This window comes from Strigops habroptila, chromosome 7, assembly GCF_004027225.2.
Source record: "Strigops habroptila isolate Jane chromosome 7, bStrHab1.2.pri, whole genome shotgun sequence".
Lineage (NCBI taxonomy): Eukaryota > Metazoa > Chordata > Aves > Psittaciformes > Psittacidae > Strigops > Strigops habroptila.
Genome location: NC_044283.2, coordinates 14,143,903 through 14,171,507, shown reverse-complemented (window position 1 = coordinate 14,171,507; position 27,605 = coordinate 14,143,903). Strand labels below are relative to the sequence as shown.

The 27,605-nt window shown below is 37.9% G+C and overlaps 1 protein-coding gene across 1 annotated transcript in view; it reads left to right on the top strand.

Moving 5' to 3' along the window:
* The first annotated feature begins 1,191 nt into the window (after positions 1–1,191).
* CLNK (cytokine dependent hematopoietic cell linker) overlaps positions 1,192–27,605 on the top strand; it is a 31,184-nt gene continuing 4,770 nt past the window's right edge. The window contains exons 1-17 of the mRNA XM_030492300.1: positions 1,192–1,216; positions 1,300–1,369; positions 2,384–2,433; positions 6,167–6,204; positions 8,620–8,782; positions 10,577–10,656; positions 10,961–11,006; positions 13,876–13,904; positions 14,227–14,246; positions 15,549–15,677; positions 18,699–18,726; positions 21,706–21,724; positions 22,827–22,902; positions 24,103–24,143; positions 26,557–26,690; positions 27,064–27,141; positions 27,272–27,427. Of these exons, the coding sequence (XP_030348160.1) occupies positions 1,192–1,216; positions 1,300–1,369; positions 2,384–2,433; positions 6,167–6,204; positions 8,620–8,782; positions 10,577–10,656; positions 10,961–11,006; positions 13,876–13,904; positions 14,227–14,246; positions 15,549–15,677; positions 18,699–18,726; positions 21,706–21,724; positions 22,827–22,902; positions 24,103–24,143; positions 26,557–26,690; positions 27,064–27,141; positions 27,272–27,427 (1,182 nt within the window). The remainder of the gene's footprint in view (positions 1,217–1,299; positions 1,370–2,383; positions 2,434–6,166; positions 6,205–8,619; positions 8,783–10,576; positions 10,657–10,960; positions 11,007–13,875; positions 13,905–14,226; positions 14,247–15,548; positions 15,678–18,698; positions 18,727–21,705; positions 21,725–22,826; positions 22,903–24,102; positions 24,144–26,556; positions 26,691–27,063; positions 27,142–27,271; positions 27,428–27,605) is intronic.

Sequence of the window (27,605 nt, the reverse complement as noted above, 5' to 3'; positions counted from 1 at the left end):
AAGACAAAAAAATTACACATGAATGATAAAAAGCATAGAGATGGCAGAAATCAGTTACCTGTTTGTATTCCTGATGCTCCAGAGAGAGAACTCAGCAGTATAGATTCAATCATTTAACCAAAATTCTCTATGGTTACAGCAACTCTCCAAGCATTCCTCTCCCCCTAACTCCAGAGCTGAAAATAAAATCCTATCTTCCTATTCTTCTAGAATTTGCATCTTTGCATTTTTGCCTTTTAGCATTTCCACACTGACAGAGAGAATTAATTATTAATGTGCACATTCAGATATTGATTGAAGTGGGGGTTTGTTGTTGTGGTGGGGTTTTTTTTTAATGGGATTTGGGGGCATGTTTATAAAGAAAATTTGAAACTTGATTTGGCAACACTGATTATAGGATCTATGAATTTAAAGGAATTTGGGCAGGACTAGGTCCAAGTGACATTGTTCAAGAGATCATCTTTAAAATCTGTAGGAATTATTCAGTGAGATAATCCTAACTCTTTTGATGCAAACACTGAAGTCTCTGGTTGATAAAGGGTAACACCTGAAATCATCTCAGTGTTTGTTTCAAGGATTTACAGATCAGAATTATTTTACATGAGTAAAATTATGAGCTCTAAGTGGGGCTCAAGAGCAACCAGAAGTAGAGAGGCCAAGAGAACTGTCCTCTGTTGCTTTGATAGCTACGTCGGTGGTGTTTAGCAAGTATTTTATTAGCAATAGAGAACTGTGAATAGGTGTCCCTGAGTTTTAATTTCTATTCAGTTGTACAAGAGTTTAAGTGCCCTATTCTAAAGAAACCAAAACACTGGATGCAGAAATTCCATTTCCAGCTTTTTGTTCTCTCAGCAGGAAATTATTCATTTTCCCACACAGAATCATAGAACGGTTTGGGTTGGAAAGGACCTTAAGATCATCTAGTTCCAACTCCCTGCCATGGACAGGGACGCCTCACACTAGACCATGTCACCCAAGACTCCATCCAACCCGGGTTGAACACTGCCTGGGGTGGAGCATTCACCACATCTTTGGGCAACCCGCTCCAGTGCGTCACCACCCTCACAGTAAAGAACTTCTTCCTTATACCTAACCTAAACTTCCCCTGTTTAACATAGTTGAAAACAACAAGCAAATCAGCAAAATATTTAGAAAATGGAAATATTTGAGGTAGAAAATATCTTTACATATATGCATTTCCCAGATTCGAAAATTTGTCTTTCAATTGTCCTCACGCTCATGCTTCTTTCCTACTAACTGCCGCTTCCTAACAGTAAACTTTGCTCAGTTCTGTCAGAGCTAACAGGAAAATGATAGTGCATCGCCCAGCAGATTCAAACAGCAGGAAGACAACTTTGCCAGAAAATAAGTAAGTACATAAATTACTTTTTAAAGCACTGATAAGCAACATCAATACAAGTTTTATTATTGATGTGTTCATGCTTTAAGCTGCAGATAGCAAAAGACCAGATGACTTTTATGTGGTTTACAGCCTGCTCACTGAACAGGAAACCACTCAGCTCTACTCTTTGTTCAAAAGCTGCTGCTAACCTACATTATTTGTAATTCTAAGAGTGGGACACTTGAAACTCACATATTTGTGCTGGTATTTCAAAACTTTGGCAATTTGAGGGTGAATGCTTAGATACTAGGCAAAACAAGTGTGCATTAAAGCAGTCTTTATGTGATCCCTGGCCATAACTTCATTGAAAAACTTTGTTATTGCTGTTGTTTCTTAATACTAAGCACTACTACTGCAATGATCCATAGATGTTGCTGGACAGGCTGATACAGAGCTAAGGTCCAGTGGGTAAAGAGGTTGATGGTGAGAGAACAATCATCCAGTGCACCAGAGTAAGGTCAAGATCCATTTATGTGTTTCTTCCACACTCAATTTATCTCATATATTCCCTATGGTACAGTAACAGCAGGATGGAAGAATATCACATCAGGACTGGGGGAAATTATTATGCTTATTCTGCTGGCTGGCAGAATGGGAAGGGAGCCACGTGCAGTGGCACAGCTGCATGCTAAAGAGAGGTTTAGCTCCTATCTCCCTAAGCAAATTCATCCCTTGAACAATATACTGAATATGTTAAAGCATCAATAAGGCTATTACGATATTTATGTCTAAAATGAATGTTTGTAAAATGAGCAGAGCTCTCTGTAACTGCATCAAACTTGGAGCTACAAGTAAACAAAAATGTAAGGCTTGACACAAGATTGTTGAATTTCTAAATCTGCCAACTCATTTTTCAAATTTAACTATTATCCTTGTAGCTTTCACTCATTCTGTTAAGCTAGACACTTCGAGAAGTTTCATAGAACAATGGCAATTTCTAATATTTAAATGGATTGTTTTTTTCTTTTTTTATGTCTATAGATCTTGCCCAAACATATGTGCAGGAATGAATTTGGATATACATCCAACAGGTAAAATTCTTTCAGTACTGAAAAAGGAAGTACTACAGCCTGTCTTTTTACCATACTTATTACTCAGCATCAGTGATAGTTTGTAAGATGTAGGCATGAATAGATCAGACCATTGTATGACCATAAAAGTTAAAATTAATTGTAAGAAAAAAGGAAAAGAAATAGATACCCACTAAGTGGAAATTGGATAACCACTAACAAAGAAAGCAAAAAGGTGTTTACTGCTGGAGTACTGCAAAAAGCCATCAGCAACTCATCCACTTGTTGGAAAACATTAATTTGATTGATGACTTCAAGAAAGCATCTGAGGGATGCTTTCCTTTTTCCTCTGCCACCAGTCATGAAAAAGTCCCCTCTTTTTGCTGTTTGCTGTTCAAAAACAATGTGACAATTACACAGGATCTCAAAATCTGATTCCATGACAGGTTATGGTCAGCAGTAAGCATTTGTTTGAATCACACTGATTTCAAAAGTAAAACACTGCTACTATTTAAATCAGTGGAAAATGATACCACATTTCACAACTGTAGCTGAGCTAAGAGATACTTAATGCAAAACATATGAAACTATCTAACTAAACATGGGCACAACTTGTCAGATGAATGTCTTTGGTATACCATATCTTTATTGTGTTATGTGAAGTTTGCTTAAATGCATTCAGTATCCATACAATACAGAAAATTTAGATCTAGGGCTGGAAAAGAAGTTCTGGAAAAAAACCCAGCAGCCAATCACCTTATTGCAAATCTTTTATTTCCTGTGGGTAATTAGCCATATCACAAAAGCTAGCCATAACTGGCATTTATTCACATACCTTTTTCACATGCTCTGAAGTGAAGCCTGCCTAGCCTTTTTCTTGGTCCTGGAATTAAACCTATGCAATTCCAGAAGCTTCTACGACTTTTACCTAACCCCTCCAGAGGCTAAAGGAATATGCCCGTATACTTAACAGGACAAGGTTTTACATCATACTTTTGGACCAGACAGAAATAAAGTGACTCTGAAAACTCCTATGCAGGTTCTTCCTTGCAGCATTTCCAGCCTCATTTTTCTCTACTGAAGTGGTTGGGAGACACCCTGTCAGGATCACAAGGTTTATTAAAATACAACCCACAATACTGCTTTCTGTCACTGGCTAAAACACCACAGTGACTAAAAAACAGTGTGTTCATGACTCATGGAAGTCTATAGGAACAGATTTACCTTCTGCTTTCTCATTTAAAGAAGGGCTATGTTTGTGACATTGGGTTTTCATGTACAGATTGCTAACCTGTCACCCTTTGGAATAGACTTTTTTTAGATCACTATGAAAAGCAGGCAAGGCTGCCACAAAATGTACACCATTTTATTCCCTTGCAAATTAAAGACAAACTAATTCCTTCCCTTTTGTTCTTTGACATCAGGCATTTTCTTTCAACTGGCAGAAACACACCCAATGCCTTACTATTTTTGTAACTGATATACTCCGTTTATTAATTTCACAGAGGATTGTAGCAAAGCACCAAAATATTTTCAGACTGAATAAAATATGATCAATCCCTGTAGCTTGTGGAGACTCTGACTCCTGCCAGCTCTAAGACTTCAGCTTGCAGTGAAAAAATATTGATGCCAGAAGGTCTAGCTGATTGCAAGTACCTGGTACAAAGATTTTGTCCTCTTTCATCCCTGTACAACAGTGCACCAGAAGCCAGGATATTTGAAGATGTCCCTGCTCATCGTGGGGGGGTTCAATAGATGACCTTCCAACCCAAACAATTCTATGATTCTATGATAAATTGGATATTCCAGGGGTGAAACTCTTCAACAGTCTTCCTCTACCCAGGTGACACGCAGCACTTCTCATTCTGAAGGCTGATATGTACAGCGTAGCTGACAGTGAAATTTTCATCTTCACTACCAAAATGTCATCCTTAAATAACAGGAGGAGTAGGTTCTAGATGGTTTCCACACCTCAGCTAGAGCAGAGCAAATATATGGGCATACACCTTATGTAAAGGGAATGCCTGCAGGAGAGCAGCAATGCTGCCTCTCCCTTCACTTGCACTGTGCACATGAGGAGTTAGAAGAAAGGGAGAGAGAGGGCCGGAGTTCATCCAAACCATAGTGATTCCTGCGTAACAGAATAGATTATAAACTAACCTGGACATCAAAGTGTAAACTGATGTTGAATAGTAATAAATCACCCTAAAGGTTTGTGTCAAACAGTCTCTTTTAGCATTAAGCCATGAAATACATGGCTAGTAACTTTGATATTTACCACTGTTACTCATTTCCTATTACTGAGGATAGAATAACCATGTGTTTAAGATACTGACTGCCTTTTTCCATTATTATATTGCTACCACCTAGTTATCCTTGTCTGCATCAGTTTTCCTCAGTGTTGTCATTGCTTTAACTGGGCTTACTTCTGATTTGCACAAGCATAACTAAACAGAAAATCAGGCAACTAGTTTGCATGAATAATTCTCCCTTCTCTCCCCCCGTGGATGACCCTCCAGCAATAAAAGTACTCTGTATATTGAATAAATGAACATTCAATGCCATCTGCTGGGGTACACAAAATTCTGCAATACCAGGCTCATGCAGTATCCAGAACTTAAAAGTACAATAGTGACAAATGTAAAGAGGCTGTTTCAGTAAAGACTGGCTTCTTCCACAGCTGGTAGGGAGGGTTTTGGGATGCTGCCCATCCTTCTCACTCTTCAACACAGGGTACAACACTTGGGCCAAATGTGGGTCTGGTTTTAACTCTCTCCTTGACATAAAAACATTTCAGTCCACAACTGTCCCTTCCTCCTAAGCATTAGAGCATGTTGTAATTATATGTTATAGGTTAGGCTTAACAGAAGGACTTTCATGCTCTGCTTTTAAAATCAGGTTATTATGTAGTCACAGATGCAAGATTTCTTCATGCAAGAATTCAAGGTGCAAGGACTGCTTCAAGAGTCCAGAATAGGAGCATGTACTGGGCAAGGAACCATGGCTGTTCTGCATTAAACAGTCACTGGATTAAATGTGTAAAACAGGTTAAGGGCAGAACTTGGCAGCCTTTACTCAAGCGAACTCACTCTCCTGTTCACGAGCAATTTGGCCCTGTAACTCATGCTCTCCTGGCTATACCATAAGAAAACTTCCATGGCTGACAGCCACTACCTAGAATAGTTTACAACCTGATAGCTGGAATGTTCTCGGTTTTGGACAATGTGAATTTGGAGCTTCTCAAGCTGAAACCAGGAGGCCAATTTCAAGGGCAAATGCTGTACTACTACTGAAAAGACATCAGCACAACTCATTTTCCAGTTCGGTCTTGAAAGCAGAAGATCAGATTTTCTTCTGCCACTAAAGGAACAAGATATGTTTCTATTCAGAAGTGAGATTTCCAGACCAGGATCCCCAAGCTCACCAGGGTGAGCCCTTACCACTCTTCTGCGTTCTGCACCAAGCAGCAAAACTCAGAAGAGAGAAAGGAGTTTAAGCACATCCTTCTCTGGGTATTTTCTGTGGGCGGGCTTAGATGTGCTAGTGGTTGTGAATCCCATTTCCACACAGCTACTTCGTCATGCATGGCATAGATCAACAAATTCATGGGTAGATTTGCTTTATCTCCTTCATTTTAGTATCTGTAAAATACTCTGCAGTTGGAAGATTATTATTCCTTTACATAACTTATTAGTAATTGTATCATTTTCTACAGAATAACACCTGCTGATATTTTTTTCTCCATTTCATACAGAAAACAGAAGAACTATTCCTGCTAATACCTGTAATTTTGTAAGTATCACACTGTTCTTCCTAAAATTTTACTTTTCTTTCACTTCTTGATGTCTGTTAATACTGTCTTGGCTATAACACTGGTAACAGAAAATGTAATCCTCACTGTTTGTTAATGCAAAATAAAGCATGAGAATTTTGAAGTATATATGAGAACATTTACCTTGTTTCAGTGGGAGCTAGATTTGAGAAGTGACTCACTCACTTGTCAATTCTCCACTTATGGTCTGAATGTAAAACACACCTTTATCATAAGATTATGCGAAAATAACAGGATTCAAACTGAACAAGCATGTAAGTCATAAACCTCAAGGTTTAATATGTAACCAATGCAAATGAAAGGTGAAAAGCTAACAGTACACATTTCAATGTCTTCCCATTTGTATCTGAAAGCTGGTTTTGAGTTTCAGCTCAGGCATACAAGAAAAGACTGCAAACACATCACAAGTCAGAGAGAGATGAAAAGAGAGCACAAGTCTATTGCTTAATAAGCAAGTAGAACAAGTAAAGATGACTAAAGAAGGTTGATGCAATCAATACTTTGGCTGCTTCAGGTTTCATAGAAAGGTTAATTATAATCTGACATTGTATGGCATTAATACCAACTAGAAGGCAGTAATAGCGTGGAGCGGAGTAAGGAAGGAACAGCTAGGAGAATATTTACTTATGCTTAAGCACTTAAGGAACTATTTGAAGTATTTTCTGAGACATTAATTGATTATCTTTGCAAACTCTCCAAGGAGTCCTGAGTTCCTAAAGCAATGGAAAAGAACAGTGGCAACCTCAATTTCTTACAAGAATGAAAGCAAATCCTGAGGTTCATTGGACACCTGGAAAGACTGTTAAGCAAAGTCAGTCTGAAAGCATCTTTTGGAAATAATAAGTCTGACTATGTAAAAAATTGCTAATGTGAACATGAAGAACATCTCATCAACTCCTCAAACCAAAGTAATTTCCTTCTCAACAGAAATATGACCATATGGGGAGAAAGAAAATGATAGATGTAATGAATCTTCATGTTTCTTAGGTCTTTGACATTTCCCGGAAGAGTGTCACAAGTAGAAACCCAGAAACCTGGTCTAGATGAAAATGTGTGAAGTGTTTGCACAATTCAGCCTAGCTGACAGTAGTCTACTATTGAACTGGAAAGTTATGCAGCAGCAGAGCCTGAAAACCCAGGTGTCCTGCAGGGGTCTGTCTAGGCTGTGGTGAGGGGTTTTTTAGGTACTGTTATAAAAAGGCAAACCTCACCCTGAAATGTACTGTCAAGAATACTTCTTGGAGGTCTGCCTGATGTTGTATTAAAGATGCATACAACGTGGAGAGAGTTCACAGGAAAATAACTCTGGGGATATGAGGTTCAAAATCTTTTAAGCTGGTTGGCAACTTGTGAAAGCTTTAAAGAATTGTACTTGCTTACTGGGAAGACTAAGAGAAAATATAATTATAGGCATTAAGGATAATAAAGGTTGAAATAAAGTGGAGAGTAATCAATTTTTTTAGTGTCCTTTGAGCGTAAAACAAATTGGTTTAATTTTTAGCACTCAAGAAAAAGCATGAACTGAAAGGAAAGTTAACTAGTGGAAGAAACCTCAGGAAGCTATTGATTCCCCATTACTAGCGAGTTCAAGAAGATATTAAAACAATCAGGGAAGATCCAAGTGCATAGATGCACCTATACTGTCTCTGGTAGCAAAATGTGACTTACAAAGACACTGGGTACCCTCAGGTGAGGTCACTCAGCAGTAGTCTCAGCTCAGTGCTGTGTGTGCATGTCTCCTCCTGAAGGAAGTCAGCAGTTACATTCCAGCGTGTAAACAGTGAGTACGAAGGCTGGAGCAGAACTCCAGAAAGTAATCTTGAACAAATCTAGCACAAGTGTACAGACACATCCAGAGACATCCCGCGACACTCTCAGCACCACATTTCTGAGGACTCCATTTGCTATGGTGTTCACTTGGACTGCACAGTTGCTAGCACAAATTCCCCAAAACAGTGCATGTTTTTTCTTTAAAAAGTGTGACATTTTTGATGAGCTAGTTAATATGTTCTTGCAAGTAACATATGTAAACAGTCAGTACACTATAAATACCACATGGATAATAATATAATGAAAGGCACAGTTTCAAATGTCTGCAATAATCATAAAATTAAACACTCCTATTATATTTTTAAGAGTGGTGACAGGCCAAATTCAGAGAGAAATCTAAACTGTCTCCCAAATGGGTATTTTATTAATCTAAATACAAGTTTAAATCCTCAAAACCCTTGCTCAACTACTTTCCATCCCTTCAATTTCCACCAGAAATTTCTCTGTGCACAAAAAAAGTATTGTTCTGGTAATCAAGTATTTCTAATCTGAAATTAACCTTTATCTTAAATTTGTATCATCTGTGTATCTCTTCTTCTATACAGAATGAAGATTTGACAATCAAGGGCAAAAATGACTTACAATCTTCCTCCAAGGTATCTGAGGAAGAAGAAGGTGATTATGAGACTGTAAATTCTTCCACTCTGGAGGCCATCCATGCTTTGAAAATCCTTCCTGCCAAACCTCTACAAGAATCCGAATATGCAGGTAATTCTTGCTGTCTGTGGGAAGTGAGCCAAACCTAGAGGTAAATAGGAACAGTACAGACTTGGGGCTTTCAGGGACGTGGCATCCACAGCATCTCTGGGCAACCCATCCCCATGTCTCACCACCCTCACAATGAAGAATTTTTTCCTAATATCTAATCTAAATCTGCATCTACCCTCTTTCAGCAGTCTGATTTTCCATCAGACTGCCAAGCAGATCTGTTCATTACAGCTCCATCTTGCAGCTGACCCCATTTGTCACCCTCTTTTACTGATTTTTCATGACAATTGATGAAATGCAGCAGGAATATTCTTTGTGTGGCACATTGCTTTTGTAATTTTAATATTACCTTTGCAGGAGAAATTCTAAGATCCCATTCCTCCTGGAATGTGCAAAATAATGACTGCTCAAACTACAACCATTTCAGAAAAGCTCACTGCTATTTAAAACCTAGAAAACTACGATGGAAAACGTATTAATGAAACTTTCCTCCAGATGATAATTTGCAGATGAGGAAATGTAGTATTCTTTTTAAAGGCTTTCTCTGCCACTTTCAATAGCGGCAATAAGCAATTACTTGGAGTGTATTTCTCAGGCATTCTTAGCCTTGCAAGATAGCTGCATTAATCAAGTTTGGGTTTACTAAAGCTATTCTAAGTCACATTTAATGCCCAAACATACATAGCCAATTAATATCCCGTTTATGGAAGTGAAATATCATCCTAGCTATCCGTTGCTCAAAGCCATTATAAACACTCTGTGGAGGTTTTAAATCATTCAATAACAGAGGAAATCCAGGATCAATATATGTACGAAAGCTTACTCCAGCTCACATCAAAGTCAGCAAATATTTTTGTGGGAGTTTGATATTTAAGCAAATAGGTCAATTTTAACGCAAATAAATTTATCAGTGTGTGAGCAGATAACAATCAGTCTGCACATCCAGATATTCTTCATTATGTTCCAAACACTCATTTGCACATTTTAGTTGGAAATCTGAAGTAAATTCCAAATACTGGTTTTATTTTGGTTAGTAGAAAAGACTTTCAGTCAGCATCTTTAGTTGCTTATGTAAGACTGTCCTGAAATACCAAAAAGACAGCATTTTTGTTTTCTGATTTCAAAGAAAACACATTAATCAAAAAGCTCTTTTTTGCCTGTGTGTTATGCCCTGTAACTATAATGTGGCAGGATACAAGACTGAGAAAAGGTCTGAAAATGTATTTCAAACAGGCAAAACTCAATGCTAACATCCCATTTTGCCACCTTTCCTAGACAAATAACGATACCCTTGAGATGATACAAAATTAATGACTCAAAAAACCATGCTAGTGTATAACCTGTGCATTTCTTTTAAATGGCCATGGGTGCAATATTCGTTAAAAGACAAATTGAAAATTAAAAAGCTCTCCAGAGAGTAACCCCCCCAAACACCCTTTGCAAAACCAGAACAACACAACAGCATTACCAAGAACAAAGCTTTAAATGAAAAACAAATTCACTAATCTATTCACAGTTTAGGTCAAATGTCTGCCTTAACTGTGTATCAGCTTATGAAGACTTTTTTTCTTAACCACAGTGAGGAGGTTAACTGCAAAGCTTTCACCAGGGTCATGCTTATGTCCTCAATACAGCTCCTAAAGTAACAGTTAATTTTTTTAAAGGAAAAAATTAACAAGCAATAAAAATGGTAAGTTCTGACCTGAAAAACATATTTTGAACATTAAAACCTCTTCTTCTTAAAACATTGTATTACTGAATTACACAGGCTTGATTTTTCTTCCTCTTTTACAGATAAACGTTGTTTAAGGCCTTCAGGTACCACTTCCCCAATGAACAGTCAGCACGCATCTCAGACCCCTCAATACTTAGCTGTAAGTAAAGATCTTAAATGCTATTCACAAATAGATTTCCCATTTTCTGTAATATCATTTAAAGTTAAGTGCAGTCTATTTACAGTCTTAGCCACATAACATTCGATTGTACAAGGTCACACAAGTTCCTGTGAGTCGTTCCTGTTTCACTTTGCGCCAACGTCTTCACCACTTGCTTTCACTTTTTGATGCTGGGGATCTACCAAGTATTAGGGGCATCCCAGTCAGGAGCGGTGCCATTTCCACTAGCCATAGTTTCAAAGACAATGACTAACATCACATCTCTATTTTGTTTTATTAACAGAAACACCCATCTGTTCCGGAGGGGAGGAGCACACCAAGTGTTAGAGGTATAATAACAAAATATACCCATTTCTGCAATCAGAAATACAAACTATTGCTTCCATATTTAGCTTATGTACATGAGAAGAGATTGTAGATGATAGAGTAGACATGGTTTTCAGAACAGCAGCTGCTTTCCAGAATAATCATACTGCAATTTTCACGATACTGTTTCAACTATCTGATATCAAACTATTTGCAAAAGGAGATAGATCTATCTTATGAGCTCCCTATTCCTCAAGGGGAAGAAAAAAAGCAATTCAATTTAATAATCAGGTTTTCCTTTTTCCTACAATCGTTAAGACATAATGGGGAGGTGCAGGGGAAGCCTGTGTGTCCTAAACTGTTCCACCAAAAGACTGCAAGATCCCTGCTATGCTTTCCTTCTCCTTCTCATGATTTCATGGGTTTTGGCTCCCTATCTTTCTCAGGCATTTTGTATTAATACATTGTAAAGCATAATCTAATAAGTATTTTTAAACAGTAATATCAACTTTAGCAACTCCTATTAAGGATTTACATTTACAACTATTTACAAAAATAGTTAACTATTTACAAAAGCTATCTGACAATGTTCTCCTACTAAGAATATGCTAATTACATGGTATATCACCTACCTTATACTTTTTCTCCACTGTTTTACCTTTAACTGCAAATTTGCTCCAAAACTCTATAATTTTGAGTCACAATTATACCTTTAGTTTTTGTTTCTTCTGTTTTGTTTCTTGTGGTGAAATCAGAGACAAACTGCTATCTTATTCTTCAAGAATCTAATGAGGTGTCCAACTATTAAATCCTTTAATTGATGGGTTTACAAAATCATAAGATTATTTTAAATGTAAGTTTCCATGTACTTTTCTTTATTCAATATACTTTAGATGTAAAAATATCTCATAAAGCCAACTACTGAAGGTTTAAATATCTCATTAACCTTGAAAAGGAATTATATTTTTTCTTATCATTTTCAAATCTTTGAACCACATGCTAAATACGGTCAAAAAGAATGCAATTACCAAGCCAGGAAAATACAATCCTTTCTATATTTGCTGCAATGGCTGATTTTCTGAGAGTAATATTGTACTTGATCAGCCAGGAAAATAACACAAAGAATTCCATGCAAAACAGAATTTGTTTATCTTTTTCCTTTTAATATAACAAGCCAAATAATTTTTACAGGTTATGAGAAAATGAGCACTGTAAAGCTTGCAAAATGAAAGGTTAGATTAACTTTTGTGAGCAAATCCTGATGTAGTTTGTAAAAAAGCTGAATTGAGAGAAATTTGAGCAAGCCAGCTTCAAAATCTGCAGAAATCGGTTGGCAAGGTCCCACTGACAGTTTGCCAGTTTAGATAAAGCTTCAGATTCCACCAGGATTCAGTAGGTTGGATCTACATGTTAGTCTGCCTCCATGACATGTGTGCTGACATTAAGAAAGATGAACCAAAGACAGTGTAAGCAGGTAAAATAAACTCTGCAGTTTGGGAATGCAACTTATGCATATTTTTAGTACATCCTGAGCTAATAGTGCTTACAGAAGACTCTATTATTTTCAAATAATAACTACACCATTATTAAATGTATCTCAACATTTGTTCTCCCGCTCAGTGCTGCTAAGTGGCTTTGCCACAAGATGGCATGAACAGCACAGAAGAATTTTTATCAAGTTATTCTCTAGAATTGTTAAACATTTAAGGTACCATTATTTTATTCAGAGCAATTTGTTATGGTTTACTTGAAGGAGAACTTCCTGCATCTCTGTTTGCATTAGTTAGGATTTCAGTATGTAGGACTTCTGAAAATATTTTCAGAATCTAAATCTAACGCAAACAGAGTAAGATGGGGATCTCATTAATAAGATGTCCTATGTTCATTTAAATAACCAGTCATATTTTGATACATTTAATTGCAAAAAGAAATAGATCTACTTTCATTGCTTTTCAAGATTTTTATAAATTTCTGTACAAAAAAATCAAAACAGACAAAAAAATGCATTCCAAAGAACTTGATAAGATACATACATAAAGTCTTTGAATAATATTTAAATTTACAATACCTGAACAAATATGACCCTCTAATGTTTCATTCTGAAAGCCAGGGGCAAAACCAAAGCTCACCCTCTTTTATCAAGTATCATGACAAATTTTTAATTTTATTTTATAATTTAAGCTGGGGGGGGGGGGGGGGGGGGGACAAACAACAACCGAGCTTGGTTTTTTTCCTGCTTTAGCTGATTCTTAGTTATGTCTCTTAAGAATGAGTGTTTGTGAGTGATATTAAAAGATTTATTTGCTGCATCACAGGAAGTTTCTCTATATTTCTATGATCACCATAATTATCTAAGTACACTTAGTTTTGTGTTTTATGTGGAGAGAAACACAAATGGTTGAGAATAAGATGGACCTGAATCCATCTGTGAATCCATCCTTAAGACTAAATAAAGTACAGATCAAATAAAATCTACTTGACTTCTAACAAGCCTTATCCAGAGCCCATCGGCCTCATGTGCAGAACAGCTAAGAAAACGGGCGCTTGCGTGACCTCTATCTTAGGGCTAGGCTGTGACTCGCCTCTATTCCCACACATAACAACCTCCCACTGAACCTCCAAAGCTTCCAGCTTCTAGGTTCACAGAAATTAATGCTCCCTCTTAAGTAACAGTAAGAAGATGCAGATGTGAGAGAGAGGATGAATGCTGTTCAGACAGCAACATGACTGTGGAGCAGAGAGTTCTGGAGGCAGAGCCACAGCAGGGTTGGGGACTTATTATTATTGTTGTTATTATTGTCATTCTAACAATAATACCAGAATAAAGCTATACCTTTATTTGTGAATTATATGGGTAGCACACTATTAACAATTATTAATAATTATTTTTAGGAGAACGAATGAAAATACATGGACCCCAGGTAAGCAGAATATCTCATCAATTAAAATTTTTGCCATTTAATATATTTTTGAAAGCAGGCTGCAATTTTGCTAGCACTATATAAAGCATATGAGAACTCAAATTTGCAGTCCTACCTTATCTCACTAACTTGCATTCATGGCTTATGTAGATGCCTTTTACCCCTTGGTGATTTTAAAATGGCATATTAAAGTATGATGGTATGTCCTCTAAAACCTTTAACTGTTGACACAGGCATGCCTGCTTCATCTAAATTCTTTACATTTCTCTTAGTAAAACAAGGAAAAAAGCTGACACAGATTTTTGTTTCCTCTCTTTCCCAGGAACCTGTGCCTCCCCCACGGTAAGATCACTTAAGAGATTGCTTGCCTGCGGCCCTTGGGGAACACAATGCTAATGAATGCTCACATCCATCTGCACCACTTATGGTAACAGATGACTGGAAGTGAGACTGCATCCTTTTACTACCTGGTTCTGTCTGGACTCCTTTATGTTCTGATATGAACTTAGGGAGAACAAAACATGAGCTGTAAGTGTTCATAGCAGGAGCTCAGGCCTGCATCTTCAAAATCAACTTGGCTGGGCCTACGACCAAGTCAAACCCCTAGAAATCTTGAATCTGGTTCAACCCAGATTCAGACTGTTGGGAAAAAAATCTTCCATCAATTTGTGTTGGTGCCTTAGGCTCTGTTCACCATGATATTACTGACTTCATTGCCCCTTAAATCTTTCTGCTATTTTTTTTTTGCTACAACTCTAAATCACGTCCATAGAAATCAAGTAGGATATTGCCACTTACACAGAAGATGAATCAAGCTCTATTCCACGAATGTATTCTTCTGTTATGCACATTTGCAAAAAATTAATCACTTCTTTGAATTTTCAACCCCAAACAATAACTCCTACCATTAAAACATCCTTCCAACAAGTTATCCAGGACTAACAAGCTTACTCCTTCATGCCTACACTGACTGCCATAAAAGCTATAAAGAAATTTAAAATATTATTAAAAGTACAGACATATTTAATTATTCCTCAAGTTAAAATATGAAGTAGGAGCATAAAAGGACAGTGTAGCTTCACGGTACCTCCCCAGGAGCCCACCACTGAAGGGCAGGTCTGCAGCACAGCATGAATGCACCTCCGGTTTGACTCACCCAGCTCTATGTGCTGCAGCTTCCAGCTGGAGCTGGGCTGCAACTGGCTGGGCTCAGAGCACAAGCAGACTGTGCCCACACCTGCCAGAAAACACTGGGCTGGCATTAACTGCAAGTCCTCTGGCATGAAGAGCATTTTGTCTATGTGTCAGAACAGCAGCATACTCCCTGGCTGGACCTTAAACACAGCCATATCCACCCAGAAATATCAGCACTGGAGAGCTGCACTGGGCACACAGTGGTGAAGCACACAAAAATGGGGTTAAGTGGCATGTAACACAGTAACGTCTTGCAAATGTAGAATATTATCCGATATTACTATTGTTACTGAAGGGCCCCAGGAAGCTCCTGGACCAGAACTAAGCTCAGCACAAATACATTGAAATGCTCTCAGAAAATTCCAGTGTTTTACTTCTTGTCCTCAGAACACTGTTCCTTGCCTCCTTTATTCTCTAATAGTTTTTCAAATTCTCCTTTGACCTCCCTAGGCCTCTGAAGACACTGCCAAAGCAGTATCAGCCACTTCCTCCAGAGCCGAAGACAAGCAGCCAGTTCTTTCACACAAGGAAAGTGCTCAGCCAAGCTCACACCTTCCCAATATCAGCAAAAGTCACAAGGTAGGACTGCATTCCTCATCCTCATTCCCCAAGAACCAAAACACTGTCCCCAGTCAAACCACAAGGCCTTACCTCCATCACACCTCTGCTTTTACTTAAGAAGAAAAAACGTTATTCTTTTGACAGCTGTGAATAATTGAGAAGTGGAATTTAGCGTAATGTGACACTAGCAGTTTTTAAAGAAAAAACTGCCAAAATAATGGTGAAGAAGTAAAGGAGCAGAAAAGTAGGCAGAACTTTCATTAACACTTTCAGGTTTGTCTTACTTTTTCTTACTAACATTTAGAGGTTTTGCAACTACTTTTAAGCAGAAACAATTGCATCTGCTTAGCACAGCTGGTGAATCAAGGGAAGGAGGAAATACACTGACCACACCAGAAAAACAGAAATACACTCCACATTCCAAGGACATTACATTCAGCAAAAGAAATGACTAATCTGTAGCCAGAAGTCTTTCTCCATCCCTTAAGACCAATGAATAGAGGCTACGAGTCACTTCTTGCTCTTTCCATCTTGCCCTCCTCTGTTGTGCAACGCCCATGTTCATCCAGCATCCTGACACAGCAGTGTGGATGAGTCCTGAAGCACAAACTGCTTATGTCCAGCTGTATGACCAAGCATCTGTCTGGTTATGAGTCTCATTGCTTTTTTCACACGTGTATCTAGTCAGAGGCATGTCTGCTCTTGCTGTGTGACCGCAATGCACATTCATAAATGGGGATGGTGGAGGACACATGGTAGGAAAAGGAATGACACACATCCAGAGGCCACAGGATAAAACACTCAAATGCCTCTTGACAGAAATCTATTGCAGCCAGAAGTTTGGACACAACTGAGCTGTGTCAATCCTGTCCATTCTTCCTTAAATGGTTTTAATTTCAGTTCATCTGAATGGAATTTTGATTCATTTTATAAAGGTCACTACAATTCCTGTGAGGGGAAGCTTACAAATAAATGAAATAATCTTCTGCTTATAGTTAAGTATATACTTAAGAAGCAAGCTCTAAGTATGGGTTGGTGGGATTTTTTCCTGAATGGTGCTTAAATTCTTTCTTGGATTAGCTTCCAAAAACTGTTGGTTAAGACATTTTATTAATATGAATATCAGGTGTGTGATCTGACCTTCAGCTGCAAAGTTCCCAATCCCACGACTGATCCCCTCCCTCGGTAGGGCAGCACACACATTGAAAGCTCTGTGAGAACTGTTATAAATTGTGTTTGCCAGCAGACATCAGTACACAGAGCACTTGGATTTGAAAGGTCCGATTATAAAGCCAAATTCTGTAATATAAATACATGTCATTTCTTATTCTAGAAGTAAAAGGCAGCAGCAAATATCATAATCACCAAACTCCACTTCTCATTGCAGTTATAGATACCGAAATATTTCTAATAGTTTGTTTTGGGGATTTTTATAGTGTTAGGTTTTTAATCACATGAGTAAGAGAGCAGTGGCACAGTCTAAGACCACACATGATCTGGGGAAGGCACACAAGCACTTCACTCAAAATATTTCTCACCCATCTCCAGTCCAGTCACAGCTTTGTAAGGAGAAAACATACATATAAGATGCAGTGGGGAGGAGTACGGCACTACAGCCATTATCTGCTAGACTGTAAGCAGAGCTGTCAAACCGCAGATGTGACTTAAGAGTCTTGTTTTCCAACAAGATTTGGAAGACTTATAAAATTAAACACTTCATTATTTACACACTTTATAAATACCATGATAAAAAATAATAATAATAGGTATGTCCAGGATCCTGGAATGTATCTTAGAAGCTTTGGTGTGATTTAAACATTTAAGGCCTGTGGTAATCTGGCCGTGCAAGTGACAAGTCCCTGGCAAGACCGGCGAGCACACCTTTATTACCCCTGAACTGTACCATGCACCCAATGTCCTCAATATAAGCTTTCACACATCAAATAATGACCTTGGAAGACAAGCTAACAAATTTTAGAAGCTAACACAAAGGCAACTATTCAAACTCAAAACAGTTCCTCTCCTTTCTCCTAACCTTCCCGAAACATTCACCTAGCAAATAATTCCCAAATTTCTCAAGTCTTTAACCCTCTATGCTGATGTTTTCAGCACAGACACCAGGAAGAGACTCATTCTCACCAAACAAGTGTTGAAAAATAGCTCCCAGAGTTTTCTATACTGTGTCTTCCTTTTGCACTCTCTCTGATTTGGCAAAATAACTCCATGTCATTCTCTCACAGTCCAGGAGGTAAGCTAAGCAGGGACTAAATCCTGGAGCCTTCACAAAACTACTCAAAGTTTATCCACACCTTATGTTGCAAAAAAACTTCTAAAATCTGGTCCTCTGCCTCTTTTATTACAAGATACATACTGCTAAAAGGCATGAGTGTTCACCATACCCAAGACATCTAACAAAAGATGTTATAATCAATACATTGTCACTTTTTGTGGGGATAGTACTTTCTGACGAACCTTCTCAGGAAAGGCAGATAATCCTGTTGATCAGCATGTCAGAAGGCAGAAAAATACCTAAACACCTACTTGAACCAGGACCATGAGGAGCACTCTCCATTCCTCTTTTCCTGGTTGCACTTCTTTTCCTTTACACTTTCCATTCTGCCTCTCTAAATGTTTCATTTTTGAAACCCTTCAGTCTTAAAGGAAGCAATCTCCATTAATAGTTGACTTTAAAGTTCATAAAACGACTTTTTGGCATGAGATTGGAAGTGTTGAAGAAAGCTGATAATCATTTATATCTCTTCTCCCCTCCTCCCAGAATAAATCCTTAATAAAGACTTCTCTCATTAACCATAATGAATTCAGAGGATGCAATTCCTTTTTATGGAAGCCCATAACCTTCTCCTGCAAAAAATTTATGGAAAAAAATAACCAGCCTCTGCACTTCTATAGCAGTAATAAAATCCTTCTCTCGCCAAGGGCTGTTAATTTTCAGTGATGATGTAATCAAAGTATTTAAGTACCAAAAATTATTTTTATTTTATGATAATGAAATGGTTTGTATATAATTTTCTTTTCCAGACATCTATCTGTTAAAGAACTAAACAAAGTAAGTAATCATCTTTGTATATATTAGGACCATAAAAACCACACACATTTCATGGTTGCACAGCTTCTCTTGTTACAGTATTTTAGCCTATTTGGTAAAAATACTATAATGATCATATTAGCTTTGGGTCATAAAAGTATCTTTAACGTGTGTAGCATTTTCAATACCACTACTTTCTGAATGGTAGATCAGTTCCTGAAGTTGCTTGCAGAAATAAAAATATACATACAGTGCAATGCTACCTTCCCAAGTATCCACATAAAAGCATATCTGACAACTGCCAGACGTTGCAGACGCCTATGAATGATGAGCAGTGGGAGAGACGTTATGTTCCAGAGAAATAGAGATTCCACAGCTTTTCAAAAGCAGACAACTAGAATTATAAGGGCAATAGAGGAGTATAATAGTATTACTTTGATGTAAATACAAGGCTACCTCAAAAATAAGATGATCCTGTTCAATAAGAGAAATAAAAATCAAGATATTTTCTATCTAGAATGAACCTCATCTGTTACTCCTCAGCTCCTTTCCCCCTCTCCTCCCCTTTCTCCTTCCCTAGGGCCTCTCACAAGCCCTGTGCAGCTGGCTGTGTCCAGAGGGCAGAACCTGAGAGGCGCGATACTGGGAAGGCACCTATAGGCATATATAAAGCAGAAAGCCATAACTTTTACAGAGACTGGCAAAGACAAGTGATTTGGGTTTTTTTCCTCCAGATCCCAATTTCTGTAAAAAAAATTTTAACAAGTTCCTTCACTTTCTGCTTGGGCCAATGAAGTAAAGCAGAGGTGCAGCATTAAAAGGGCTTAGATATGGCAAGTGGTTTCCTATAAGGCGTATTTAAGAGATACACTCCCTACAATAATGTTCTATTTACTGCACTAATACATTTCCATTGCATTGGTTTTTTATCTCATTGCAAGGGAAAGGAAGAAAGAAAGGAATTCCTACAGTAGCTAAGCCCACCCATTTCCTACCACAGCAGACTGTAGCACAAATCCATAGACTGGTCTAGCTCTAACTTTGAAATCCTTTTGAGTTTTTCTTCTCCACAGTTCTGACTGGGAACCTGTCCCAAACCTCACTCCTCCTGTGGTTAGAAACTTTTTGTTTTAAACATATTGATTTGATTGCAATATTGTAATTAACATTAATTGTAAAAAAATGATATATTGGCAAGAAAATATTTTAACACGAAATGCTTTGTCGTGTCCTAGATACCAACTCATTACAAACAAGACATGAAAAAACCCCCAAGAACAATAAATATCTTACTTCTGTAACTAATATTTCTGGCTGGGCACTGTACAGCTGCACAGATACTGCAGCTCCTAACAGGCTCATAGTTTGGCTACATCTTAAGGAGAAATATTGTGTATCTCAGAACACGGAAAAGATAAGATTTAATTTGGATCACTTCCCATTCATGTAGCTCTGAAGACATAAATAGTTTCAGTGTAACCTAGAGGAGGAGACAGTGTGCCCTTGTCAGAGTTTCATACACCAAATGGCAGGTCGATAGGTTTGAGGGTAGGAGTACCCTTCACCAGGTGCAGACAGGCTGTCAGGAAAGGGTCAAAAGGAGCTCAATTGGAAAGGACAAATGAAAAATCCTGCCCCCAGATGAACTGGCCCCCTTGACAGCAGCTCTGCTTTAAAGGACCTGTGGACCATAGGCTGAACTTGAGCCACTGATGTGCCCTTGGTGGCCATAAAGCTAAGACCATATTGAGCTGTATCAACAGAAGAACAGCCAAGAGACCAAGGGAAGGGTCTATTCACTTTTACCCATCACTCACTAGACAACACCTGGAGTACTTTACAAGGCTACAGCTGACAGAGAGGAGTTGGTCAGCAGAGGCTCACCAGTACAGCCAGGGAGCACAGCACCTCCCTGTGAAATGAGGCTGGTGAGGCTGGGCTTTGGGGGAACCCAATAGCCTGCCAGTGCCTAAGGGATGACTACCAAGAAGGCAGAGCATGATACTTTACAGGGTGCACAGTGAAAGTACTAGAGGCAATGATCTTGAGATGAGAGAGGTTACAACTAGAAGTAAGGAGGAAAAATTAATTTTGAGGGTATTTATGAGGGTGTTGGAACAGGTTGCCCAGAGAGGTTGTGAAATCTGGAGGTTTGCAAGACCCAGCTGGTCAAAGCTCATCTCACAGTTCACCGTGCTTTAAGCAGGAGCTTGGACTAGAGACCTGCCTGCCTAGGTCCCTTCCGACCTGAATGAGACTGAATTTCTAAGTAATGGGTAAACATTATTCAGGAAGTAATCTTTAAGGAAAGCTCAAAGTGCAATATCTACAAAGAGTAAAACATTTTATCCTTTAATACTTATGTATTATAGTCTTGTATGTAACAAATTAACAAAATCATTACTATTCCCATATCAAAACAATACAGAAACACAGTGAATTTATGAGTCAAACTCCGGTCTTCAGATACCTGCCTATCATTTACTTCTTTGTAATATAATATGCTGAATTAAGACTCACCACATAGTGATTTTGAACAAAGTGCCAAATTATTTTTGATATATTTTTAATATATTTTGCATTATTTTGACTGCCATGACAGTCAAAATAATTGTACTGCCAGTTAAGGAGCCTGAAAAGAAATGACTGATTTTAATCTTTGCATACTGTACCTCCAGTCAGTCAAAATCAATCTCTTGATTTAATACAAGATCAATGAAGGAAAACCATATTGTGAGTTAAACTGATGCACAACAGTCAATATGAAATGGTGATCACTGCACTAAACCATTATGTTCACTTATACACCTAAAAATTCAGTTCTCGTTGCCAGTGGACTGAGATCAGCATTCCACCTGAGTTTTTGACAAAGTGATCAGGTATTAATGATTGAATGCCTATATATTGTTTTAAAATTAAAAGGGAGTTGGGCCTGTTGGGGTAAGTTCAAGTTGGTAATCAAAAGAAAAATATTTACTCTCTATGTTCTTTTATATATAGGCACCTGGAAGAGAACAAGGTTAGTATTTAATACTCTGGCATTAATTTGTTTGTCTTTCCTTTACATTCCAAGAACAAAACATTCTGCTATTAAAGTTCCAGCTGAAGTAACCAGGATAAGCCCCTGACATCTATCCTGCTATGTAGCATCAGGCTGTCTGGCTCTATATTTACGAGTAAGAGACACCCCTCAGGTATATGTCTACTGAGAACAGAGAGATTTAGAGTGACCTCAAGAGTTGGGGAAGATGTAATGGAAAAGGGGAATTAACTTGGCATTAACTACAGCTATCTGGGGAACCAGGGTACCACATTCGTTCTAAGCAAATCAAAGCCTTAAGGTTCTGAGGAAAATAAGAGTGCTGGAACCTAAACCTGAGGGAAGGATATCCATAGAAGAAAAGACCAGATTAATCTGATCTGCACAGAGAATATTTCTCTTTATCTTGCTCTTCTACCATAATTTGAGGGTGAGAATTTTGAAAGAAAGTTTTTTAACAGCTGTAGGTTTTTAAAACTACAAAACAAAACAAAAATGTTTTGAAAACATGTCAATTCTTTAGAGTACATTTAGCTTTTTAAAAACAGCTTAAGCCACTCACTGTGTACATATGCATGGAAGGTCCATTAAAAAAATGTTACTCTGACATACTTTGAAGATAGATACAGGCTACACAATTTTTATGCTCTTTATACCTTCGTGTTTATGAGTTCATAATTTCCTCTGGCATTTCCTTTTGCAGATTAAGGCAGTTTCCTGATTTTCAGCTAGAAATAGTATTGACTGCATTAATACATTCAATGCCTATCTATCCTGTCCTATAAAAAGGATTTATGAACCCTCCATATACTTCTAGTACACCATTCTACATTATTTACCATTACGTTAAGCCATATTTGGCATCAGCAAAACCTGTAACATTTGGTACCAGTATAAATGTTTCCCACTGAAATCGTTAGCTGACTCATTTAAGCCAGACTGATGCAGCCTACGAGGTTTTCCTATTGAACTGCCTCCTCCTCCTCATGTATGAATTTAGTTAATTTATTTCACAGTAGTTACTAGATACTGTCAAAGTTACATGTTAGAGGAAATAAGTTCTTATTCTTTTTATGAATAGTTACAGATTTGGGGAAGAAGCCTGACATATATATTCAAGCACAACAGCATAAATCAAAGCATCATCCTGAAGCCAGGTAAGAATACAAGAATTTCATGAGTTTGTACTACATGCTTCAAGGACTAAACATTCTACCCTAGAAAATAATATTTCACTATGCAATAAAAGCAAGATATCACTTTCTGATGCCATGTACTGATATATTATGTCTTGCCCTGATGTGTGACAAGAATCATCTTTGGGAATTGCTTTCAAGCTATTGTAATTGCACATTCAACTTTTATCTTTAATAGCATACTACTGTATTACATTTTTGCCTCACTTTCCATGATAGGGTGTTAGATATACTGTATAAAGCAGCTCTGCTATCTCCAGCCTCAACATTTCCTCTTCCCTTTATTTCTTGTTTTCATAAACAAAGAATACACACCTGGCCTTTCAAAGGACAATTATTCTTCCACAGACATCTGCCACAGCTGCTCCTATTTTTCTTTCGTAACCTACACAAATCTTTCTTTTCTAAATGTGCTTTATGTTCTTTTATGTTCTAAATGTGCTTTTTTAAATGTGCTATATCCTCCTAAAGTACTCAACAAAAACCAGAAGTATAGGATAAAGTATATAGGAAATATATGAATGATTCAATATCTTTCCTAGACAAATACTGAATCTTACATCTAGCCTTGTTTCCAATGATGGCATTTCTCCAAGATAAAATTATTGTCTGGAGTACACATGACAGTATTTGTGACCCCTACTATTTTGTTTCTTCTTGTGTGGCACCAGTGGCTCTCTTATGTGAAGTTATTTGGTCGGTGCTCGTCCCAGTGTAACCATTCTAATTAATAGCACAACAAAATACCAGCTGGGTACTCAGCAGCGGTCTAGAAAATCAGGAAGGACAGGGAACAACTGATCCCTGGGTCTTCCTATAGAAGGATGGGGAACATCAGGGAACATGCTCAAAACGGATAAAAGCAAATTGTGCTTCACTACACACGCAGTTAAAATGTGAAACTCTTGCCAAATTCTCTTGCGGAGGGTAAATATTTATACAGCTTCAAAAAGTGGCTCATGAAATTAATGGGAAATCTGTCAAAAGATGCTAAATAAAAAATGACCACCCAAAACTCAGAAAGGCCCAAAGCTGCAATTAGTAGAGGAAGGGGTATTCTGGGGAAGCACAGCTATGCATTGCTCTCTAATTTGCCTCTTAAATACTGCTGCTAACAGAAATAGTTTTCTGACGTTACTTTCATTCATTGCTTTTTCCTAGCCTTCAGTGCAAGCAGAGCTCTAAAAACATTTGCAGCTCAGGTAAGAACCAGAGATTGCTTTGAAAACTAGATCAGGTGTGGATAAATAAGAAACAGATCCATGTTTCTATGTGTGTATGTCTACAGTGAGGATTTTCAATGCATGGAGTTAGTACAAAGGGAATGTAAAAGCAAACCAGCGGAAAACAAGTAAAACAATGGCACAGGCAATAGCAATGAAGAAACAATCAGAGTTACTTGCACAGCTACACCCCATGCCCAACCTTGAATGCAAGTGTTGAATCATTGTAGCCCCCAAACCCAGAATAGGAAGGGGATTTAGACAAGCTACTAAAGGACGATGGGGAGAGGAAAAGAAGGCAAATTGCTTGGGCACAGAAAGAGCCACAGAGAAAGTGCATGCTGTGAGCACAACTGTCTGCTTTTCCAGGCAGAGATTAAATCAGCTGGGCTAAATGGAAGCTACAGATGTTCAGGACATTGTAGAGCGGTTACTATGGGTTTAATGCCTTGTGTAAACAAATAAACTGATCTTTGATGAAATTGCTTTAGATTTATCCCAGATTCCTAGAGGGAAGGACTTGTAGGTGCCATTATCAGGCAGGTCTGTCAAATAATTATGTTTGAAAATAGGACTTCCCCTGGACTGTGTGGCTTTACCTAAAGGAACATCCTGCAAGTCAACATTAATATTGTTCAGTTTTGGCCCCCGCTATACAAATGAGAGCTGTTGTTAACTCCATTCCAGCCAGACCCAGAACATGAGCATTGCAAGATTATTTTCCACTTCTTGTCCCACAGCTTAAGACATACCAGAAAAAAATTGCACAGAACATACACAGCACCAGTCACAAAGCAAACATGGTCCTAGCCATGGGGTCTCTTATTAAAAATAAAATATTTGGGGATAGCCACAAAAAATGCAATGTGAACACAAATGCCAAAATCAGGAGCCAAAAAGCTGAAGGGTGACACACTCACACTGTGACAGCTCAAACTGATTACAGAAACAAAATGTAGATGTCTGGTCCCAGACCCTTTGTACAGTGATTTCATTTCTGAATGCACCAATTGCCTGCTGAAGATCATAGCTGTTTGTCTACTGAGATCAGCAGACATTTTTTACTGTCTTAAAAACAAATGTAATGCTGTTATAAACCAGAACATGCTAAATGTATGTATGAAACAAGGGAACACAGTGAAAATTATTACTCTTCTGTAAAAGAATATCTTCCACATAAGATTTCTTTAGTATTCTGTGATATACAATGTACAGACAGAAAAATAATAAACTGATAAGCATGAACAATAGATAAAACATAATGAAATACTACTTTGGCAAACAGTGCTGTCTCTTGTGACAGTAACCAGAAGGAAAAGATGGAAGCCATTGATAATAGTTTTTCTCATTTACTCTTAAAATAGACACTATGTCATTTCTCCCACCAGCATTGCATGAAATAAACAAAAATGCTTTCTATTGTAGAGCAGGATATGATGGTTTTTATCTTCAATTAACCATTTTATCCCCATGTCACGTACCTGCAAACTGCATTTGACCTATACATTGAAAGCAAGCCCTTGCTTTTCTCAGGCTGTTTCCACTGAATCCTCTTTGGTCTCAGCCCGAGCCTCCCACATTACCCCACACTTTGTGTTCCTGACCCATGCGAGCTTCCCAGTGACCTGGCAAGCTGGGTCCAGCTGGTAAATGGCAGCCCTAAGCCTACAGACAGTAAATGACATTTGCTTTGGGAGGGCAGTTTTCAGATATGTGCACTCCCTCAGTCAGTTGCCATCCTAGCAGTGAAGTATGAACCAGGAACACACAGCCAGGGACTATCACCTTCATCTTTTTCCTAATGCAAGAGCAACCTCACTTCTTGGTCCTAAATTTTTTAATTGAAACAAGCCCCAGAGCACACTGAAGTTTCTCAGCATGGCAGAACCTCTGAATCCTTTAAGGTTTCAACAGCTGGGTAGAAATAATGCTAGCTGGTAATGGGATAATAAGGGGCTTTAATATGATCCAACATAACAGCAGCTCTGATCCAACACAAATAAAAGGGGCTCAAAAGGTGGCAGTAGAACAGAATGAACCATTACACTTCTCCTATATTTATAATTTTATTTAGCATTTGCTATTTTATTAGTAGTTTATCTTGAATATTTTGCTATGTGCGCAAGAACCTGGCAGAGTGATGATAATTAAAAACCACCAGGAAACCAATGTGTTAAATCTCTTGGGGCATGAATCTGAAATCACTGGTTCTGCATTAGTACAAGACTACTCATGACTGACTGCTCTAAATTTTAAAGGTTAATATCACAATAGTGTACTTCTAAAATGTAAATGCTATTCTCAGACTTACTAAATAAAACTGAGGGTAAAATGAAACTATGACTTTAGTTTAAAAAATACAACTTTTTTTCTTCTGAATTTACTTTTACAGGGTCCATGTTAAATGTAGCAAATTTGTCAGTGAAGAAGTCACCGTCTCCTACACAGTACACAGCATGCAAAACTACTTCAAAACACTCACTTGCAAACCAGGAAATGCAATCCCCTACTCAACCCACTGAAAAGGTAAAGAACACTTTGCTTGATGGAGACAGGTTTCTAGAAAGCAGGATTATCCCTATAGGGCACACACCCAGACACCATTAAGAATGGATGTCTTCTGAAAACCCAGGAAGTTAAATGGTCTGGAAGCTGTTGGTATTCAGCACTCTTGAAAACAGTCCAATATGAGCTCTTCAAGCCACTGATAAGAATTTAGATGTATAATTTGATTCAGATTTCCTAAAGTACTTCTCAATAGAGATGCATTACAATTATTTTTATAAACTGCACTAAACTTGCTTTAAATGCAGATTAGATATAGTTTGTTTTCACCAGCTTTTGCTTCTGCCAGCTGTGGTTAATTTCCATACACTGATTATGCTATCTTAAAATTAAGGACTTAAACAAATATGAATGGTACATTGGAGAATATGGTCGCCATGAAGCAGAGAAGGCACTGTTACAGGAAAACACTGTAAGTACAATTTGTCCCAAATCCTAGGGTGTAAACTCTTGGAGAAAACAACTGTAAACTGTCCACAATGGTTTAAAAGTTTTGTTGTGAGCTAACCATGCAATCAATAATTTAAATCTGTGTCATTCAGGATGAGACATTCTTGGTTAGAGATTGTTCAAAGAAATCAAAAACTGAACCGTATGTTTTGGTTGTCTATTACGGAAGAAGAGTATACAACATTAAAGTACGTTTTCTGGAAGACAGCCAACAATACGCACTGGGAACAGGGCTTAGAGGAGATGATGTAAGTAAAATCCAATCTACTCTTACAAGTCTATTGCTTTTATGTCACATTTCACAAGTTCTTAATACTAAAGATTAGTGACAAACTCTCCCATGTAACAAACTTGCTAATTCATTGAAGTTTCTTTCACAATACTCTCATTTTGACAAGTTTCACCAACTTCAAAATAATAATTTAA